General features: G+C 36.0%; 1 protein-coding gene across 2 annotated transcripts in view; it reads right to left on the minus strand.

Moving 5' to 3' along the window:
* The window catches only part of LOC139768763 (uncharacterized), a 28493-nt gene extending 4968 nt beyond the window's left edge, over positions 1-23525 (minus strand). Inside the window, exons 1-5 of one of the 2 annotated variants that reach the window (XM_071699284.1) lie at positions 23116-23525; positions 10858-10937; positions 8770-8848; positions 5442-5614; positions 25-953 (exon numbers count right to left, since the gene is read on the minus strand). In XM_071699284.1, coding sequence (XP_071555385.1) covers positions 25-953; positions 5442-5614; positions 8770-8848; positions 10858-10937; positions 23116-23138 — 1284 coding nt within the window. In that variant the 5' untranslated portion in view covers positions 23139-23525. Of the gene's footprint in view, positions 1-24; positions 954-5441; positions 5615-8769; positions 8849-10857; positions 10964-23115 lie in introns of those variants that run through there. The other variant, XM_071699283.1, reaches the window with a different exon arrangement.
* Between the last annotated feature and the right edge of the window lie 901 nt (positions 23526-24426).

Below are 24426 nucleotides of genomic sequence, written 5' to 3' on the forward strand. Positions count from 1 at the left end.
ATTTATTTGTGGTATCGAGCTTACCTTAACACTTTCTCCCAAACAGTCAACCAGGAACTTGATGTATCCGGACACTCCGTGATCTCGTGCAATATGCATGGACCAGGCGGCCGCGTCCGGCGCGGATGCGAGACCGATGGCATTAGCGGAAGTGATAACGTGACTCTCCAGGTCCCCAATTTTATCGGCACGCGTCCAAACGAGAGCGCGGAGAGCTGCCATCGCCACTGCGTGGTACGTGCCCGCTTTGTTGGACGAAGAGTAGCCAGCGTAGAAGCCGTTTGCGAGTGGTCTGAGCTCGTGATCGACCTCTGCGGCTTCCCGCAATATCGCCGGCACGTACTCGTTGAGGGTGACGTGCTGGAGCTGCGCGACGACGATGCGGCGCGCCTCCAAGAAGAGCTTCGCGTCGTCCCAGTGCACGTTCACCTCCGCCAGTCTCTCCGCCACGCGATTATGCTCGCGCAGGAAGACCCGATGCAGGAGGCCGAGCGCGTCCCGATCGGTCCGGTTGCACAACTCGCAGGCGCTCAGGTCGACCTTGCCGTCGTCGTAGGTCCTGAGCAGATGCAGCTTGTCATCGGTGGCGCCGTAGATACCGGAACCGTCCAAATACGCCGAGACTCCGTTCATTTGCTCCCGCGTTTCGAATTGACAACCGTGCACCGTTAAACTCGGTACCGATCGCCAGTAACTCCTGCAGCCGTATCCTTCGTCGCGCATCTCGTAACACTCCGGATGCTGCTGCACGTTGAAGCAGCATTTATCCTCGGGACCCGCGGAGTGTATGGTGGCAGCGATATCCTGCAGCACCAGCTCCGACCAGACGCCGGAGAGACTAGTCAAACCCTCGTGACTTCCCACCCTCGGGGAGGATGTCAGAACACGGGAGATGACGTCGCTTGGTGCAGGTAGACTGTGAGTGCCCACCGATTGACGCGGTCTTGAGATGCCTAATGCGGACATATAAAAATACGAGCTCGTTAGAGTTTGGAAACTTTGCATCTTTGCTTTTTGTAATATTTTTTCTCTTTTTTTTCCCCCATATTTTTATTTTTCTCTCATTTTTCTCTTTAGCTTTAGATAGAATTATATATTTTTATATTCTATATTTTTGAATTCTCCTTTGTTGAAACAAATTGATACTAATAAAATAATGCCATTAAAAATTATATAAATTTTTTAAAACAGAGAGAAAGCAACGTTCGTTTTTCAACGTCACATTATATCGATGCTTTGCGTAATTATAATAATCTTTAAAATTTTTACGTTACATGAATTTTAACCCCCGTATGGGACCGGGGTAGAATAGTTCCATGGTATGTTCTGCCTGTTGTAAGAGGCGACTAAAAGAACAATAAGTGACATAGGGCAGCAGCTAAGTCACTATCAGGTCGAGGCTGGAGAGAATTCTCGGCAGGCCCGATACTGAACACATACAGACGCCAATCACTGATTAGGCGGTTGTGATACTGCGATGTGAAAGACAAAGGGGAAATCCTACCACATTAATACGTATACAGAGTATCTGATAATGATGACATCTTTTGGAATGAAAGATTCCGGGGGTAAAATAGTCCCCGAGTCGGATCTCCGGGAGGAAACTACTTCGCAGGATGTCATCGATAAGATCAATAAAAAGTGCAATACTAGATGCAGCATTGAATTTTCAACAATCTTTTCACATTTTATAAATTCGTATTTATAGATGTGCTTTACATAGAAATTAGTTGAAATTAACAAGAGAAAATATGTGACTAAAAAATGTTAATGAAGAAAGTTATGTGTGAAACAAGGGAAATGAAGAAATATTATGGCATTTACTTCGCATGTTTAATGCAACAGTTAATTGTATTTATGAAATACGTTCATGAAAGATGTACAATGTCATTTGTTTTTTCCGGGCAAGCAACTTTCGATCGTTTGCACTTATTTCATTTTATTGTTATGCCATGGGTAAGAATGGTTTCTTCTTTGAATGAGTGTTGCTATTGAGGCAATTATAACTCTCTAATAGAAAGGATGAATGGCATTAATGAGCTTAAATACATCCATGACTAATTATCTTCGCGACTGTTACTTATCTAAACAGAAGGAATAAAAGATTAAGGTAAAAACAGATTTGATGATTGAAAAATTCAAAGAATTTCTTTAAATCTTTCAAAACTATGACGAAACCAAAACAAGAATTGATTATAATAAAAAGACATATCGAAAATGTTAAAATAAGATCTTTTAATATTATGTCTTACTTTTGTGAAAACAGTTTCGGAAATTAAAAAATTAAAATTATCTTTTTGCCAATTTAAACGGCATAATTTTCAATGACGTTGTTTTATATTTCATCTTCGATAATTGCCAAGATCACGAATATGGCGAGCGTAATAAAGTCGATTATTCTAAACGGAAAACAGTTTTTCGAAATGAATACAATGGAAATCAAGAGTGTAGCATTACGTATGGAGTGCGAAGTGAGATAATATGAGAATATATCGGGATGGCGAATACTTAGCACAAGGTGACAATTAATGCATCCCACGTTTGAATATGTCGGCACTCGATAAGTGAGTGGAGATTAACAAAATAGAACGATGTAATGATCATAAAATTAACGTCAACAATAATGCGTTAATCATAGAGAAAGATATAAAAATATTTAATGTGTATATTAATGAAAACGCGCGAACAAATTTGACGATGTTTCAAATGCGGATGCACACGATGACTCACGCCGTCACGACGCTACCGGCGAAGGAGCCGCGAAGGAGGCGGCTCTTCGTTCGGGCTCGAAAAGTGCAATGTGTGTCAAAATTCTGTGTCATGGTTACGCACAGGCGTCGCTCTTTAATGATCACGCAGTAAGTGTTACACAGAGCGCCAATGGTTTCTTCCTACACAATGAACGCGTGGCCCTTTCATTCGTGACGCGCACAACTCATCAATGATGACGACAGCGCGTTTATCCTCGGCGAAAATGATTAATTTTTTTCATCTTTCCCGCTTCCACCGCTCTCATCAATGAGATTTTTCTAACGGTAGGAAAAATAAGACCCATAAATACTAAACTATTTTAACTGTTATAAATACTAAACTATTTTAATTGTGATGTTGCTTCTAATTGCGGTAATTTGTACATATTTATTAAGACAAACTTGGAAAAATTTTCTCTTAAATCTCGTCGTTTTTTTTATGTTTTTTATTAACAAACCGTTCACGCAGATTCATTTCAATATAGAAACTTGTTATGTATATAAAACATGAATGAATTGTGCATTTATTGTGTGTTCAAATTGTGACGTAATATATTTGTACATTAATTGAAAATTTTTGACTTGTATTAATGACTTGACATAACTTGACATAAATCAGATTTATATACGACCAATTCTTTTGTTACATAATATGACTGATTCTGAAAAATTGTCAAGCTAAAATTCTTTATTTCGTAATATATAACAAGGTATTTATCTTCTCGCATGATCATTCTGTCGTAAAAGCGCAATGAAAATTTATAGAAAGGCATTCAGCGATCATCGAGGTATTTTGGGGTCAACGACGTCGAAAGGCGCCGTCTGGCAACCACTGCCCACAGAAGAACCACAGTCACTTTCTTCGGTCTTCTCACTTTCATATTTTCGTTTGAATTCTTTTCCCGGAGATGGGCGCCAGCTGCCTGCCTTTCCTTCTCTTTTACGTGCAGGATATCGCCGAAAGTCCGGACTCCGAATAATTTGGTAGTGCGAATTTAATTCTCGCTTAGTTAGCACGAAAACATCAAGAGTTCAACTAACTTTAGGCAACCCATAATTCGCAAAGTTCTATTTATGATTTTACGTGTAACTGTAATACGAAAAATATTTGAAGAATCAGAATATATGCAACATATATGCGTATAATTAAAATATATTATTATATGTATTATATAAATATATTTGATATATTTAAAAGTATACATATATATATTTATCAAGATATACGCGTATATATTTTTATTTATAATTTTATATGTGTGTGAATTATAAATTTTAAGTGTAGAGTCTTATCAGAGATTGAGCTAATTAATTTGACGATTTATACTCTCTCAATATCCATATTTTCATGTAGTATAAAGTATAACTGATAATTGGATGCAGTTCTGCAATGCGGAAATAATTTCTTAAAACCTTACTTTTCTGCTAAAGCGAATTTCACGAAATGTTATAAATAAAATTCTGCGCCAACGTTATCTCAAATATAATGACCGAACTATATAATATCCTCCTCAAGTACAATTCTATATGTTATAAAAAACTTTAAATATATTTCTGCTTGTTAATGCTAGAGCCTAAAAAATGAGCGAGAAAGAAAATTATTCAGTGCTCGGTTTCGAAATTTATAAAGTGTATAACAAAAGATATGATTTTATGTATAAAAGCGATTGCATACGCGTATTCATCATAAAACAAGAATGTCCCGGAAACAAGGATAGAAGTGATCAGTACCGGGCGTCATAAAAAAAAAACTAACCGACACTCATGCCGCCGCGCGGTGAAGAAGCACGCGACCGGAGGTAGGAAGAGGCTTTTTCTTTCCGGGAAAAACAGGGGAGAATGAAAGAGAGAAGTAACGGTGTTACGCGGTGCGAGCACACGTAACGGCCGGCACAAATGATCGCGCGCGACGCGCGTTCGCGGATCGCGCGCGAGATCCCCTATTATTTTATACCTAGTGTCCGTGTTGCGTGCGCACACACGCGATGTTGCAATTGATATAGCATACAGCAGGCTGGAGAGAAGACCCACTCACGAAACTCTCTATTTCAACGGGGCACCCCCCCCCCCCCCGAGCACGCGCGCGCGCCTTTCCGCATGCTAATCCGCCTTCTCTAAGGCCTCGCGTATCGGCCATACCAAACGAGCCGACAACAAAGTGGATCTAGGCTCGTTTGTCTAACTAACACGCGCGTTCCAATTTTCACTTTCCATTCTCGATGCTGCATCAATCGGGGGGGGGGGGGGGGGGGGAAGGTATTACGATAATAGACGGAAGTTCTTGTTCCAATAAACATCAATCATCTAAATGAAGGGAGATCATTTGGGAGATGGCCATGTCTTATTATTAATTTTTAACGTTCTCTCTCCCCACTTTCAATGTTGAAATTCATAATTTTTCTCGCGACGGATACGAATGCCAACGATGCTACTGGCCGAATTCCTCAACAATTACGTAATCATTTGTACGAACGAAAGTTTCGAGTCTTGATATTTTCTGATCTAAAAATAGATTGTATATATGCGGTTTTTAAACTAATTATTCACGGTATTTAGAAATGCTCAATACCTCTCACATATTTATATTGATATCAACGCGTTCTATTTATTTATCCTGTCAAATAGCTAATTTAATATTTTAGGCGAAACAACGTGCTGAAGATATAAAAGGTATATTGTGCATTTTCTTACCATCCGAATACTCCGATGGCAATAATTTGAGGAACGGGGAACCCCTGGCACCCCAGGCAGGGTGTCTCACATTATTGCAAGCGCCGGAGGGCGTTCTGTACTTGCTCGGTGGACAGGGCCTTTCTGAACGGACTCGGCAAGTTGCGTTGACAGATTGTATCTTGTTTGCCCGCCTGGAAAGAGAAGTAAACTTTAATTATATCCGAGCAAACGATACGATGAATCGAAGGGAACAAAGCTAAACATATATACGCTAACAACAAGCGTTATATATAAGCTTGAGTGATAAGAACTGGTAGGGTACGGTTTTAAATCGTAATTCTTTCAAATCTTCGACCGTGAAAAAAATTTTACTTCCTAATATTATTGAAAAAATAAATCACTCGGAGTAAGATGCGTGAGAACATAATATAGAGGTCATTTAAAATTCTTAGGAATGTCCGTAGTAATTTAATACAGCATATGTAATAGTCTATTACTGGAAATTACCACTTGATACTCATTACAGAGAGTGAATATAGCAATCTCTTCCCAGTAATATATCAATCAATTTCCTGTAAAACAGTAATTGTTCGTTAACATAATATAGCTATTACTTCCCCTTCCATCATTCTTTCTTCTCTATTGCCTCTTTCATCTTTACATAACGTATCTCTCTTAGTTTCTTTCTTTTTTTATTGCAAACGTCGTGATATTATCGCTGGGATCAGAATTATTTTCTGAATTTTGCAATAAAATGGAAAAAAGAGATACTTTGGTACAACTAAAATTTATCTCATTGAAAAAATAGATAAATCTTACTAAATACATTTTTTTGTAAAAGCGCAACTGTTTAGTTTACTGCCAAAGCAAAATATGTGAGAATCAATTTGTCGTAGCTATAACAATTTGCGGATTCACTTAAACGAGATTTTCTGCAAATAAAACTCTCGTAAAAATTCTATAATAATCACGATATTTGTCACGGCGGTGTAAAGCATGTAGGTTTTGCTGCCCGCTGGCAAGACTTGTTTCTTCTTCCTCGCGTCGCGGATCTCGCTATCTATACACGCTTCCTTTCGCTCGATGTGGTAGAACGGAATCCAGTTCCGCTAGAAGCCGCGAACGCGTCCTTCCTGCTCCATTTCCCCCTTTTTCTCGCGCACGGCGCGCGCTTTTACTTTCATGGCCGAGGAAAAGAGCCGGCGATGTCGACCGATCCGGCATCGGCATTTCAGTCACGAGGAAGATTTCTCGTGCAACCATTGCCGGCCGCTATTCCCTTTCCTCGACCTCGAGAAGGCTGCTGGTCACGGGAGGAGGCGTGCACGAACATTGCGAGATATGTCATATGTGTACACGTGGCCATGATCGGCCGTCGTCATCATTGTCGTTCTCTAATGTCGCCAGCTCGTCGAAGCACGTGCGACAACTTGTCGATCGAGTCAATAAACGAGAAATCCATTCTCGTCGACAAAAGGAAACTAATAAAACTGTTGATACACGAGTTACTTCCGCTGCAAACGGCGCTTTTCTATTTGGAAACGGATAAACACAGGCTACTTTCTTGATCAATCTATATCGATCATATTTTTTTTTATTATTGAAGGATTTAAAATATAAGAATATATACAACGTATGTGTAATTATTTTTATAATGTATCTCCAGTTTCATTTGATCTTTTGGAAAATTATACTTGGGAATTTGATGATAACGTCAGAATAATATTTCCTGAGGGGGAGAGAAGAAATCTTGAATTTATTTATAAAAGAAAAAGTTTATTTAAAAGAAAAAATTGGACGATTTCGTTCTTATGTCACCGGCACGCGAAAAATGCAAGTAAATCGCAAACGTCATGGCGGAATCAATTTCCTTCCTGGTAAAATCGACGACATTCCTGCGAAAAGACGGTCAACACTGTTCGTCTTTAGTATATTGGCAGTTTTACAGCAATGTCTACATTTTAGCTTCCGTTATGCATATTGATTTTAGTTCAATTTCTCGAGAGAGAGAAATCGCTGAGCTACCGCGTATAGCATTACAAATTATAATATTAACGCGCGCCATTTTTTTTATTTTACATGAAACATCTGACATCGCGCTATATTTCACGTTGACCACGATGCAAATAGGTTGCATTCTCATGCGCCTTTACAGCGATTTCATGCTAATTGCTGTTAATAAATGTTTTAGTTATAAAAATAAAAAATGTTATGCAAACTGTTGGCGCGCCGACTGTCTGATGGCTAATTTCCGTGAATATCACTGGCAGATGCCACGATATAGTGATACATTAATTAAAACCCGGCATCGCATATTGTATTTTTTAAATTTCCGAAATCTTTTAGATCCAAAGGATTCCTCTCTCCAGAATCATTTTTTGCAAGATGCATATACACAGAGCAAACTCAAAAAATGAATTTTTACAAAAATTAATATTCTTTTAATTTTCTTTTCTATTTGACATGATGCAAAAAAATAGACGTTTTACTCGCCTTTATTATCATTTATATTGTTATCGCTATATTGTTTGTAAGCTAAAATATTTTGAGTTGTTCCAATTCTTTCATTCTTAGAAATTATTTATTTTGTATATATATGCATTCGTAATATAAATCCATGTGATTTAAAATGATTTATCAACTCCAATAAGGATGTCTGACCTCATAAAACATATAAAATGTATATAACAGAAACTAATAAATCAGTTTTAATATACAAGTATCCTTAAGACTCTCATCGAGCTAATATACATGTTGTTATAAGATTACAAATCTCATTCATTTATATATTTCAGAGAGATTAAAAAAAAGTAATAGATACCAATACCAAAAATTTGTGTGACCATCCTTGATGGATGGTGTTTTGGATGTTAATAGAGAAATAACATTCTCTCGAAGTCGAATATTCTCTTTTATCTCGCGGACCAGAAAATCAATTTCTCATTAATTACAGACGATCGGAGAGAGAGAGAGAGATCCGTTTGTCCTTGAAGCCCACAATAGTATCTTTTTTTCTCTCCCGATCTGATCGTGACCCGACTTCATTATACATTCGACGACGTGCGTGCGCGCATACGTGGCTTTCGGAATTCCTGTACTATCACGGATCTTATTGAAATAGACAGATTATATAAAAGTTAATTCGGCAAAATTTTAAATTTCGCCGTCAGAATTCGTAAAAGCAAAATAAACCGGATCGTAATATATTACGGTCGTTAATCGTGCGGCGGCATGACTGGGAAAGTACGCGCGTTTTCACCGGGATGCATTTCTCAGGAATTTATGGCCGGGTGACAAAGTGCTGTTTTAGCGAGATCTGTATCTTCGAAAACAGAGATTAACTTACGATCGATAGGCGAATCTCTCCGCCTCGATGGCCGAGCGTGCTCTCGCTTGCAAATCATGATCTATCCCGTAGACGTACTCTGTAACAAGAAGTGTGCAGACCGTTATAAACATTTATATCTTTTAACACATTCACATATAAAAATCGCGTTATGCACATTGACATTTAGGAGTGTAAAATTATTTATCTTTTTAAATAAAAATTATTTCAACGGTTATAATTTTGAACGAATTTGGTTCCTTAAAAATTGAGTGATATCTAAAAATATTAGAATTGCTCTACCAACAATAATAATCATTTTTGTGGAAAAATTAGAAATTTTTTATCGCATTGTATATTTTTCTTACATATTTCGAACAGAGAGTAAACAAAAAATCCTTGGCATACATGCTTCAAACATGTATCGCTTCAGAATTAAAATCCCTGTGCCGTGATACCGATTGCCAAACACGTGCACACGTGACGAGATAAAGATACGTGAATGAAAGAAAGCACGTGTAACGCGGCACAGGTTAAATAATGATCGCGCTTACTGAGATCCCTAACGAAGGATTCCCTCCGTCCCAAATCGTGATGCAATCTTACAATGTTACGATTCTAATGTCTCATAAGCCGATTTTACGTGCCGACGTGAGAGCAGTCTCACTATTGTTCTTCGTTTCCTTTAAATTGGTAACGCCAGCCTCCGTTTCCTCCCTTACATAATTAACATTTCAGCAATTCACTCCTAAATGAACGACAAAATCAGTAGATCACTACGATACAGAAAATATTTCAAAATAATCCTATATATATCGATTTTTACAAAGTATTTTATTTGTATATATGGAGGGGTAAAAGCCATAGTGGTGTAAGTCCAATTTTTTAAAATATTGACTCGTGTGCATAGATGCAATTTATATATTGTATAGATTGCATCTATGCACACGAGTCAATATCTTGAAAAATTTGACTTACACCACTATGGCTTTTATCTCTCCATATATATTTTAATGAAATTTCAGAGAGAGAGACAGAAAGCGAGGACGCAATATACACGCAACATACATACACCTTGATAATTTTCTTATTTTTTTATGAAACTACTGTAAAGATTATCGCCGATTAACAACTGATAAAAGAATTATATACTACTACTTCGCCAATCACGTAATTGTGGTCTTTTGTGCAAGACCAATTTGACGGATACATCCTGAAAAACGCTAAAGGATTTCTGAGAATTGCAAGGCTAGTCAGCGTGCGTTTTCTTGTAAATTATTCAACGTTCCTGTCCAAAGGTGATACCGCCACCGGTTATAAAGGTTGATACTGGTCAATTACATTTATGCAAATGTAAAAAATACGTTAATCGTCGGAATGGTCATGGTTTCCTTCTTATTCTCCTATTAAAGTGGTATATGCTCGTAATAAATAAACAAAGCATGCTATTTTATCCCATTTCATAATCCGCAAAATATTTTAAACGTATTACTTCACTTGACAAATATATGCTATCGATAAAAAAGAAGATAAGGAGAGGATTGAAAAAAGTAGCTATGCAAAGAAGCGTTAATGTATACGTGTCTTTTCTAAGCAAGCCTTCGTGCAAACTGTTGAAGTTTGTCCTGTGAAAATTGTTATCTTTTTAAATGCCGATAAAAATGCCGATCTTGCATACCCTTTTCGCAAAGCAGACATTTGTCGGATTTTATTAATCCGGATATATTATTCGCCCAATAGAGAGAGATTGCACATTTTCTGCGTGTGCATACATTGACTATAATTATCATTATCTCCATACGTACACGTCAGCATAAATCATTCTCGGCGTTATAATACGTCCGGCTTAATTTTCTTGACAAATACAACGTTGCACGTGAAAGAAAATGATACTTTAGGCATGCTAAGCTCCTCTTTCAAGAAAATGTAAAACAATTTGCAAGGATGCTGCGGACAGGGATTGAAAAACGTTGCGGCGACGCGAGTTTATGGCGAAATCAGGCCGCGGAGTGTTAGCGTCACCTCGCTAAGAGTCGCGCACGAGATGAATGAATAATGTATTAACGCAAGACGTAATGCTCTTTTTTTTCTGCGGTAAAGTGCGCTTACCGGAAATATCGAACTGGCTGACTGTCGACGGTAGTGCTGGCACCACAATAACCAATATACACAGCAGTACCAGGCTGCCTCTGAAACCAAAATAGAGGAATACCATCACTGACCATTGAAATAATTTCAAGGATGATTGTTAAATAATGCAATCACAAATAAAGTGCAAATATTTTTCCGTGAAATCTATTTTCGAAGAACCGGAAAGCACCTGGGGTTGTTAAAATTAAAATATCTTTTAAATTATTTCGTAGGATATAACAAACGCGTTATTGAAATAATAATAACAACGTGTTAAAAATAAATTTCTATTAATAATAGTGACGCGACTGAAGTTTATATTTAACATATAAAAAAGATAGATATAAAGAACCAATTTTATTAAATTACATTTTTCCCTTTAAATAGTTAATAATATGAACAATAATCACAAAAAATATGTGAAAAGAATAACATTACACTTGCGCGACAAACGTATTTTTTCTATTTATTTATTTATAACATATAATACAAGATTGAGTACTATTAAACCGAAATAACTTTATTCTTCTGAAAAAAATCATATTTAATATTTTAGTAAGATTAGTATATATATATTTTTAATAATAATATTTCTTTGTAATGACAACACCTTTGTCCACCACGAAAAATTTCGATATAAATTATATCAAAGAAAAAGTAAGCAAAAAGGTACCAGATTGTCCATCGTATTCGTGAAAATATATGGCGTATAACGACATTGCAAATGCTTTCAGGTAGTACTTTCTCTGTGAGGGGAAAAGAGAGAGAAAAAAAAGATCAAGAACAAGCCGATTGAATTCGTCGCGTTTCCGACACGGGAATCCGCTTGCTCGCTTTAACCGGTGTTCATTCCGGTTTCGCGATCTTGCACATTAACAATAAGCGTTGATTTTTATTTTCACGCAACTTTGAATTATTTTAATCAATTATTACGTATCACATGAACCGAAATAAAAACGTTATCATAATTAATATAATACCCTTAATTATATTTTACATTTTACGGTTTTAACAAAAAAATACAAAATAAAATTTATATAAATGAGCAATGCGCTATATTCGAAAATTTGGAATAAATTGGTTCTTAGTAAAAATTCACAATTTACCAGATAATAAAGTTTTAAGCAAAATGTGAGTATGAAATTTAGCGTGATTTAATAAAGTCCAGAAATGCCAGATTTGCGAGAAAGCGTCCAATCTTTTACGCCATATGGTTCACCGGTTGTATATCTGATAAACGATCAGCGAGGAAAAGTTCATTTACATGAAGAATGTCTCATTGGCCGTGGGGCACTTTTCTAAAGACTTTTTATCTCTCACCTACGCGTAAAACAACGACAGATACGCCAGCGTATATATTTTAAGTGTTATCTCGAAGCGAGATTATTACATGGATATGCATGTGCACGAACCGTATGATTGAGAATCGCAGACTTTCAACAATAACGTACGTAGATAAACGAACGTAATGTTTGTCTTGCTGCCCAACGGGCATCTACAGGTTAATCGAGATCAGGTAGCAAACTATGTGCGTCCAGGAGAATTTCCTTGCTAGGATAAGAAGGTAAATATCTCTCCCGCGCGCGCTTCCTCCTTTCTGTATCCGCGGGCTTGTACAGCTGGCTTGAGATGAAGAGAGAGTAGCCACCTCTCGCATGTCTCACATACATGTTTTTCTTTTCCTTCTTTTTCGATTAATGTGTGTAATTTATAATATAAATATATAAAAAAATTTCAAAATACACATAGACAGATAACGTTATAAAATAAGCAAAATACTAGAAATATTATTGAGGGTATAAGCATATACATGCGTAATCTTGAAGACACGTTTAACAAAATATTGTATTTTTTTGCTACATTAATATCTCCGACATAATTCTCTGAATAATTCTGTGCATGGAGAAATAGTAGAATAATGTAATTATACAATTATTGTACTTTAAGCATTATTTAAATTAGGGATAAGCACAATTGAGGTCTGGAATCGAAAAAGATGCACCGAAATAAGGAGGATATACGTTAGATAACACAAGTACAAAATAATATGATTAGCATGAAAAATAATATAATTAAGAGATTGATGAGTGTTAAGACTTATTATTCATCTCATCTTAGAACTGATTCCGGAATCAGCTTCCCGAGTCTCTTAATAATGTCGAGCCTTCGCGATTTCTTTACAGTCTATCTCTAATTTAAATCATTGAAGAAAATTGACGCGTATATATATATATTTTTTATTATTTCTCATGTGTCCATTTATTTTCTCATGTTTAGAATATCTTTTTATATGGAGAAATAAAACGTTAAGAATAATGATTGAATTTCATTATAAAGAAATAATAGATGTAGTGTAAAATGTATTTTAAAATATTATTTAAATAAACATATAAAGTACCGTTGAATATAAAACAATATAAATTTATTACTTTGCAAAATGACGAAGAATTCAAGTTAACTTTTAATTTTTCGATTTTTTAAATCGACGGTCTTGAAATCGATACTTTATTTATTACAAGAAACTACCATAATTTACCTTCGCGCAAAATTATCTGATTATAGCCTCAATAATGGATCACCTTGCACAACATGACGTTGTAATGTATGACATTGTCGCCCTACGAGATAAAACACACAGACGCAGACGGCGGACCCGACAGCTTTGCGTTGCGCGTACTGTAAGAGGTCGCAGTCATAAGGCGCGCACGCACACATATACAAATGATAATTCAGTGTCAGTGGGTCAACGGAACTGGAGAAATCTTTCTCAGGGATCCGATACGCGCGCGGGTCTTCGGGATCTTGTGCCTCGGGCGGCGATGGCCATATTTCCGAAAAGTATCGTTCCGCGGGGGCACATGGTGCGCCGGTAGCTCGAGTGTCACCGAGAGAAGTCGAATCCCAATTAGACATGCTCCTAAGAATCGTCCGATTTCTATTACGTAAATCTCTCTCTCTCTCTCTCTCTCTCTCTCTCTCTCTCTCTCTCTCTCTCTCTCTCTCTCTCTCTCTCTCTCTCTCTCTCTTTCTCTCTGTGTGTGTTTTTGTTTAAAACAAAACATGATATAAAAGAAATAAATTTAATATCTAGACATTATAATTCTGTCATAAATATAATTTGGAAAATATAATATCTAATAATTCACTTGATGAATCTGACGAATAAAATCTGATAAATAAAAATGTAGGTTTTCTTAAACAATCTTTCAATTTTATATATAAATATATACACTAATTATATATAAATATATATATATAATTATATATAAATATATACTTTTAAATATAATAATACATATAATATATATATATGCGCAATCATATTATTAATATTTATAATTATATATCATAAATAATATTATTAATCATCTGAGATTATTCAGATTACTTTTAACCACAAGATATGTAATAATAACTGTTTGATTTCCTGCCGGATGCGAAACGAAATGGATCACTGTGAATGAATCTAACCACGAATTCTTTGAGATGGTAAGTGCCGGAGTAACGGCGATCCTCTTGAGGAAATACACACAGGTGAAAGTGCTAATGGGACATTCGCCTAGAGACCATCTCGACGTCACGTTCGCCCCATGAGAAAAGCTTGTCCGTGGTACAATTGCTCCTATGATATCCGAAGGTCATCTCTTTTAGGATCATAATAACGTCACGACTATTATACGACGCAACTCTTGCAAATTTGCTAAATTCTACCGGACGCACGTCGAGAGTTATGTTCTTTCGAGCCAGGAAGTGAAAATCTAAGCTAGATCATCCGATAATCTTCGTCCGGGACTAAGTTGAAAATATCGTTAATTAGATTTCTTACTTAATTTATGTAAAAATACAGTAAGTCAATCTCCGTATCCCTAATTCTTTTTTTTTTCTTTGCTCTTATGTTATTTCGCATTTTTTATGTGACCACATGAAAAAATGACGTGACAGTGTACAGAATAACAAACATATATTTTCATTCTATATATGTTCTATTAGAAATAATTAGAACGAAAATAAAAACTAATTTTTTTTATGTAAGAAATAAGAAATTTTTTTCAGACGAGTTTGGAATAGGAAAGTTTGACTGTATTTTACATGATTTTTATCGTTATTACAAAATTATGCTATTAAAATATAGCCGTATATTATCATTATAGGTAATGTAATTTTTCATGATAGCGTGATTTAAAAAGAGTATTTAGAATAATTGCGAAGAATCCTAAAATCTGGAAATTCCGATATATGTTTCACGGATTCCAAATTTTCATATGTTTAGACTGAAAAAATTGCAGATCAATATAGAAAAGAATTCGCTTTGCCAACTTTCGTCAGAGCAGAAAACAATGATAAAGGTCGGCGCGTTTCAACACTTTGATAGAAATTTCATCGCGCTGACATTGAGGACTTCGGTTTGAATACGTGATCGTTTTGCAGGTCGAGACCGCGCACGAACATTTCTAAACGAATTCTTTCGTCTTACAACATCGCGGACTGCCGTAATCGGCACGAGTAACGTCGTCATCCTGCCATCGTCTTCGGGTTTCTCTATTTTATTACGTTCATTTAGCCATCGTAATAAACATTTACGAAAGACGGGTCACAGTCGCGATAAAGATATTTAAGGATATTCTGTCAATCAATGTCTAATGAACATTGTTGCAATACAGGTAAAGCTGGTAAAGCATAACGATAAGAAATGAGCATCGAACGGATCTTCATTTCTATAATGATCGCGTAGACATCGATTACTGCAACACTATTTAATAATATAAAGTATCTATTGTATGTATCTATTAATGATCTACACTGTTAAATTTGTAGTATCAAATTATACTCAATTTGAGTCATTTTTAACTATTTCCTATAGGTTGCCAATACTCGTACCTATCATTATCATTAATTTAACTGAAACAATATTAATTGAATTAAATAGAGTTAAAATAATACTGTTTTATGTTAAAATAATAAATTTCAACACACATGGTAGTTAAAAATAATAAAATTGTTATTTTACTCAAGATATTGGTTTAAATTTCATCTATTAATATTTAACGGTGTACAGAATTAAATAATTAAATTAAATTTGTGACACATTTAATACGGAATAACCGTATTTTTATTTGTGCGTTTACAATGGATAGCTATATTAGATATGAACCATGTGAGTATTGTTAAAGGATTATTATTTACTAAAGCCGTAGCTTTCGATTAATAACAAATTGCATATAAAAGGGGGAAAAGTACTGCAACTGGCAATGAGTACAATATGATGAGAGACGGATGACTTTGTAACAGAAAGCCGCTCTCCTTGATTTCATCGTCATCTCATCGTGACACTCGCGATTACATCTGCCGCATTCACCGCGATAATCGCTCGGACGTGCCCGCGCAACAATGATCTAATGACTTGTGTCGCCGTATACAAAAGTTCGCAGCAGCCTTCTTCACCGCGATTCACCGCGTTCCTTTGTTCCTTATTGCGCGCGATCAGCCCATAAATCCGCTCGCCTCGCAACTGGAAAACTCGCGTCTTATTGCACGGAACGACTAACTCTAACAAGTAGTAAAAACTTAGCGCCAGTGTGTTAAAAGTGGAAAATAGATTGTTAAACTTCTATATACGATGGAAAGGATGTAACTTGTGTTTGTACAGACAGTATAGAATAATTTAGCATTATAATTTGTGTTATCTTAATTTATTATCTGTTTAAATTAACTAAGCAATTTTATTGTCAGTGGATTAAAAATCTTAATTTATAACGTTAATCTACAAATATATATTATTACGCAATTATAAATTTAAAATAGAATTAATAATAATCCGCAGAAAAGTTAATAATTATTTTGAATAGAATATTTTCTATTTTGTTAATAATTGCCACACACACGCTGTTATTAACATTGTTGATCTAATTAGAGAAAGAACTTATCGACTTATAATCAACTTAACATGCTACAAGCATTTCCTTAAAAAATAATAATTAGTAATTAGTAATCATGTTGACTATAATTGTTGGTTGTTGACTATAAATGTTGGCTTCTTAATGAATAATTTCTAATTACGCTTGCGTACATTTAAGTCAGATTAATATCGCAGTTTTCCCGAGCTTAGTACATTCTCGATATTCACGAGTGACAGTTAAGTTGATTATTAGTTTCAAACGTTTGTTGAAGTCTTTAACGTTTGCATACTTTTTCAATATGTACGTATTTGTGCCATTTAACGCGAAAACCAAGGCTATGATCTTTGAAATTCCAGAGAAAGTGATATTTTTTTTTAGAGAATACACTGTTTTGTATTTTTACATAAACTTATATAGTGTACACGCAATCTTTCGTTCATTCGTCATCTTATTATTATTATTATTATTTTAATATAATTTAATCGATTTCAATGGAGTAGAATCTAATAGAAACTGTTATAATTATGTTATGAAATGTTTCCAAGCACAATAGGCTGAAGAACCTTATTAATAGCCGACTTAATGCTTACTGAGGGTGTGTGCGGATGAGTGTGTGTGTGCTTGTTTGTGTTAGTGCGCTCTGCGAGAAGAGTGACCTATGATTCGTTTGCGAGATAAACGGCTTTTAATCCGGATCGTGATAGGTTAGTGCAACGGAAAGGTATCACTGACCTTGCACCTGTATACTGTGTACAGTACCTCTATAGATGATGTTAGTAACATCATATCGGATATGTTATCGTTACTTTCTCAGTTCTGTTTGGAGTTAACAATGTGTATAAAAAATAATATAAATAAAATTATAACATAAAATATAACATAAAATTTGAGACCTCCAGAACATTGACCGTGGGAACAAAGTATTTTTTGCCATTTTATATTTCCCGAGCTTGTTATACAAAATATAAAACGATAATGTCATATGACTGAAAAATCAAAAACAGATTTCAAAATTGTAAAAGAATTATTAGTCTAAGTTTCAAAAAAATATGTACTAATGAAGAATCCGTATATATAAAAATTGCAGGGAAACTGAAATTTTGTTGGAACACACTCCAAAATTATTTATATAGAATTTTTGCTTTATTTAGGTATATCCAGTTAATTAAGATTTCTCATCTCAAAATAAATTTTATATAAAGAGAGATTTCCATTCACGTTTTATTGTGCGTATATTGTAATTTCGAATGATAGAATATTGTACTCTTTTATACTTCTTTTGCCTATCTTAGACACGTATTCACATAAACGAGAATCCAAAAAAGGAAACTATGCACGCGGCCCCTCGAAGGACGGATTCATCACTGGGAAGGCAATTGAACATGGGCATTTGCGATTGCTCATGGTTTTCTATCTCATGAGCGCGGCACACAATACCTCATCCGGCAATTAATAAGGCACGTCCGCGCCTTACGGCTACGGGAACATCCGCGTACGAGTTCGATACAGGAGCAAGGGAGAGAAACTTTCGAAATTCGCATATCGCGTGGACTTTCATCCCGAGGATGCGATTTATAAACGAACGGCCAATTGCTGATGAATCGCCGATCCTGGGTCCGATCGGATGTGCACGAAATGTGTGAGGATTGAGTAATAAAAATGCTGGTTTATATATTACAATTATTCGGTAGCGGAGAACGCTTTACACTTTCTATAAAATAAAGATACTATTGAAAAGTGAATCTCGTGCTCTCTCGCTACCGCGCTGGGCTCTTCCTCGTGTTTTAGAAAGTAGCTACTCGCGCGCGCGCGTGTATGTCTCTCGTCAATTGATCGAGAACTTCGTAGGTGTCTATGATTGCGTAAATGCAGCTTGCATCGCGACCGAGGCCTGAGACGCGAAGGTGATTATTACGATTGCATCTTTTGCACGTCAAATAGCCGGCACGAGAAAGGACGAACGCCATTGAACGCGTTACCGCTTTTTCTCGCGAATTTTTGATCTGATTAAACGGATGATCATATATATTGGAGCCGAACTGCGGAAAAATAAAAATTTTACTCAAAAGTCAAATAGTGTGTAAATGAAAAATTTATCGCTTCGTCGACATTGACGATGACGTAATAAAATCAAATTTTTAAGAAGAAAATTAGTATTAAAAAAATTATTCCACACGTACACATAAAAAAACAATTGTCTGTCTCTTCTATTAAACGTACTTTTTACTAGCCGTGATTTAAAATAGACGTAAGGAAGAAAAATAATGAGGATAATGTTGCGGGATGTCGTTTTATTTAAACGCGTTCCTGAATATCAGCGCGTTTATAGCGTATCAATCACATCCGGTGATCGAGGTGAGAAAACGGATGTTTTAAACAGCCGTGCAAGTGGACAATGTGTCTCACTTTCTGCATAACTTTTCTTATTACGCGAGATTTATTCTGAACGTAGACGTAGACAAGATTATAATGCACTGGAGAGAACTCATTACCGGTAGCTTCAAAAGAGAGAGAAAGTGCATGATTCACATGATGCTGTTTGCATAAAAACGATTATTGTTTATATAAAAACATAAAAACGATTACTGTATATCTGTCCAATCTTTTAACGATACATTGCATTATTTGTGTGGTAAAATTCACAGATTTTATTTCAAATTTTAGTTCTATAAATATATTTGTGAATAAAATATATAAAAATAAGATTTATAATGTGTTACGTGATTATAAAAATTCGAATTTTTCGACATTTATTTATTTTTATTTCAACAATCAAGCAATTAATTATTTATTTTTAGTACGATAATCTAATATTAATTATATTTTTAATATATGTTATATTTGAATATTATTAATATATATTTAATAAATATTACAAAAAAATATAAATATATATTATTAATAAATTTAATATGTATAATTTTCAGTAAAAGCCAGCAAGAAGAGTTAGCTAGTTTCATAATTTCCATGATGCTTTCTCCTTCCTCTTCTATGCAAAATATATACGACTCACTGCTCTCTTAGTACACATAACGATACTTTTGCTACTAGTAGGAGAAAACATTAAAGCATTCGTTGACATACGCATGCCTGATATATCTTTTCTGAATTTTAAGCTGACAGGAAAGAAGTACATGATTTATCTTAGCGATGCAGCAAAAGAGATTCTCCGTCTGGTAGACCGCAAGGAATGGAACTTTGTGGCAAATAATACTTAACGTTATTTATGCAATAAAATATCATTACTAGTTGCCACATGAGATTCCACATGGAAATAACAGTTATGTTTACAACTGCAGTAGGAATAAGAACAACATTAATAAGCGACCTCAAACGTAATTGTAACTTTCTATCTGTAATAATATACGCATCACGCACATACAAACATACACACATACATATACAATCGTCTATGAGTGAATAAAAAGCAATCGAGTAAAAAACTTTTTGTCATCTAAAAGAGCCAAAAATAACAAATTATATGCAGTGTCACAGAATCATATCTCTTTTCTAAAAAGTTCTGCAAAAGATTTACCATTCTGTTTTAAGCATTTTTTACTTTGTCTTATCGTTAAACTGACATATATATATAGATATATATATTATTTTAAAAGAAGAAGTAACAAAGAGTTATTCTCTAAACTGAAGCATAATTATAAAATATCGCGTATATAATCTGTCACATAAAATATTCTAAATAATGGCACTTAACGCAATTGAGAGAAAGTTTTAGACGAAAAATGCAGAATAAAGTCGATTGTGAGACATTCAGCCTCTTTCAATTACAATCAGAAAAACTTAGTAGCATTCTTTTCCTTTCTTTTTCTATGCATTTTGTGCCTCTTCGATGACGAAGAGAGTAATATGGCATGTTTGCTAGCGAAGCGTAAAAGCGTCGATTCTATAATTACACGGCTGAAAGATTTACCGCCAGGCCATAATTTATCCGGTTTAATTATGCTCGACTTTACGGTTCGCCACATCACGATATTTAATACAAATCAATGTTAAGTAATGTTAATCAATTTGTTATGACCGTTATGTATTGTATATTTTATAAAATAATTAATACTTTTATTATTATATTAATAAAATACTAATATAATATTTTATAGAGAAACATTAATAAAATATTATTCCATGTGTTAAATCGTCACGTATCTAGAAACGTACAAAATAACGATATAAATTATTACATCAACAAGAATAATCTTGTTTTACAGAGCGTAAAGATACCCGGCAAGATAAATTTCTACCACCGGTTCATGTTTACACGAAATTCTTGTTACTTATCAATTAATTCTCCCGGCATTGAATAAGCGAAATTTTCTCACTTAATATAAAATTATTAACACTGCTAACCTCATTTTACGGCACTTAGTATTGCATGATACGACAGCGTAAAAATATTAACGACAGTTTTTACTCGACTGCATCGAATCTCCCTTTGTTGTGCGCTATGTATTTACGAGTACTGATAAAAAACATATATTGCGCAAGAGAAAGAGTGTTACTATAATTGTGTCCGACATGCACAGACGTACCATTATTACTCTAATGTAAGCTAATTCTCTCTTATATTGCCAACGACTCTGTAATTTTCAGAAGTGTGTAAGTTAATATCTTTGATTTATATCCATGTATATCATTAGAACTACCATGGCGTATCGTATACTTGCGATACAACGCAGGACCCCGATTGGCCTACAAATATTCTGCATATTTCTTCGTATTTATCTAACGCATCGTACTTAACTCTGGAATTCAAGGTTTTCTGAGTATCTCGCAAATTCTTAATTTACGATAATTTTATCGTGAACTATTTAAATTTAAAGTTTTCAGGTTCTTGAATCGTCGGAAATTCTGAGATTTCTCAGGATCGTAGAATGTCAGAACTATTACTTCCTTGGAATAAAACGGCTAATTAATTTAAATTAATTATGCGAATTCCAAAACCCCTTCAGTTAATCAGATAAGAGATCCTTACCCGCTACTCTTTAAACTCCGTTCACACTCCGTTTAAATTCCGCGTTCACTTATTAAATCTTGATAAATTTTGAATCATCGATATCTCAGATACTAAAATACGTAGGATCCCAAGATCGTTTTAGTTAGAAATGCATCCCCGTGCGCGAGATAATGTTTGACGACGAATACGAACGCGTCTGATTAATTAGAGACCTGCACTACTTGGATCTTCGGTCTACGTTCGAACGTAGTATTCTGAGTTCCATCGACCTCACTTTCATTGCCATAATTAGTGAGATATTCGAGATATGAAATTTTGATATTTTTGTTAGTTTTCTGTATTGTGAAAAATTGATGATACTAATAATCATAAAATACCAAGAAAACGAAATATCGATCGATATGTAGAACAGGGCAATTAAATATATAGGTGTTTCCGTGTGTGAGTTACATAATAGAAATGTTGATCTTCTCGGAATAATTTGCGATGAGCAATCGAGCACTCATCAGTAAGACGGAAAACACAACTACGTTCATGACTTCACTGTTTATCATAGATTAATCGAGTGAGCGATCGCGGCATGTGGCCGTACATTGAACGTAAATGGATTTAACCGGAAGTAATTCAAGAAAAATCTCGGACGAGTGAGAGGCTTTCTGCTTACAATTGTAATAAAAAATAAATTTAAAAAAATACGATGTTGAACGAAGATAAACATTTATCAGAAATTATGAAACAAAATTATCACTTTGTCATAAGCGACCTCCATACCACATGCGGGCGCTATCTCTCACTTGCTTCTTGCACATCGGTTCTTTTTTTTTAGCGTAACGCATAAACTGAAGATATTTATTTAAATTTACCTCAGCTGTACGTTACTTCACGATTTGTTCCTCAGAGTTCGTTGTGAATACATTGATGTCTATTGCGGATGCATCGCGTGAAGCGCGCATTCAATTGAATAAGAACGAAAGGACTGTGTGCCGAAGTTTAACAGACTCCTTAATTCAGCAAATGCATGATGAAGGATGAAGTACCGTTTGGCTGTTAGAAAGTTACTTTTACACGCTTTGTGCGGAACACTTAGCTATCATCGTGACAAGCGTTAACTCATACTAATCATCTCCCACGTAACCGGCTATCGATGAACCCTTGACTCCGCGCTTCTTCCGGTGAAAGAACAATTTTCTTCATTTTTTTTTCTCAGATGAAAAAGAAACCTCGCGATTTAATCGCGACGACATAGATTTAATTTCAAGTTTAAGTTACGTATATGTTGATCGTGGTTGATCCACAAACGTGAGAAATCAATAGTCCGGAGAGAATCTTCGTTTTCTCGATGATAGTTTAATGAATAATCTGAGCTCTTACCTGAGCCAGCCGACTGTCACCATTTCTGTCACCCTTTCGACTCGCTCTCGTCTGTGTCTTCGCTCTTATAATCGCGTGCCTTTTCCCGCGCACGCCGCGGTCCCGCACGTTCCTCGCTGTCGCTTTCGGCAGCGCGCGGCACGAAGATGTAATTCGGCGAAAATTCTCCCGTTCGCTCTCTCACACAAGCTCTTATTCTTTCTTTCTCCTCTTTCTCTCTTTTTCTCTCTCTCTCTTTCTCTCTTTCTCTCCCTCTGCCTTTCTTTCTCTTTCTCTCTCAGATGTTACACTGATCGCGCGGATAACATCGAGAAGAAACACGTATCTTCAACGGCTCTCCGGTGGATACTGAGAGTCCCGTCACGGGTGCCGTGATAGCCTCCTCTTTGCACAACCACGCGGCGAGTGAAAGCGAGAGGTGCCGCCGTGTTGGTCACCGCTATGAGCGAGAGCGAGAATGTGAGAGCGAGCGAGCGGCCGTGTGAAAGAGAGAGGGAGAGAGAGAGAGGGATTCGCGCGCGAAGCGGCACTCGGCTCAAAATCGTCGCGCCGCGCCGCCCGCGTCGCGCGCCGGTGCAACCGAGCGATGGAGAAGTAATAAGCGCGATGCGCTCGGTTCGGCCGCGTCAAAGTCGCCGGTGCACGGTGCACGGTGCACGGTGGAGGCGAGAGGGCAAGCGAGTCGATGCGTGCCTAACGAGAAGGAAGTTTCGGGAGGAAGTATAAGGGAGGAAGGTGGCCACTTATGCATGAGCCGTCTCGCACGGCAGCGATGCCGGAGATAATAGACATCTTCGGTGCACCCATTATACTTGATTTATGCTCATAATGTACGCGATAACGGGAGTACATGAGTCCCCCTATAATCAGCCCTTAAGTATACCGAGGTTGAATTTTGAGCTCACAATGAACGCGGCTAACGTAACCGCAATTCGACCGCAATAAATGCAGAAGTTACAATTAATGAAATTTATGAATGCGGATAAGTGGGTGAAAATAATGTAAAATTATGCCGGGCGATGATGCTAATTCTACTTTCATGTGTTGCCGTAATAAAATTAAGAATGTATGAAGTAGGTACCTAGCATAATGTATTTCAAAAATTAGCCCATGATATCGATGATCTCGTCCTGAACCTTAGAACACTCTCGTAAATTTAGGTCTCGTAGCCTAATTCTTTTTTTTAATTTTAAAGTCTTCAATTCTTACGTATAAAGCAATTTTTCAAGGTTACGAATACTTCTGTTTGCGCGAGAAGAACGATATAAGTATAGCACACTTCACGAGAAGCGGTGTAAGATGAAAAATGTT

The sequence above is a fragment of the Temnothorax nylanderi genome, unplaced genomic scaffold, assembly GCF_030848795.1.
Source record: "Temnothorax nylanderi isolate EJ_2023f unplaced genomic scaffold, tnyl_v1.0 TNYL_tig0018_pilon, whole genome shotgun sequence".
Lineage (NCBI taxonomy): Eukaryota > Metazoa > Arthropoda > Insecta > Hymenoptera > Formicidae > Temnothorax > Temnothorax nylanderi.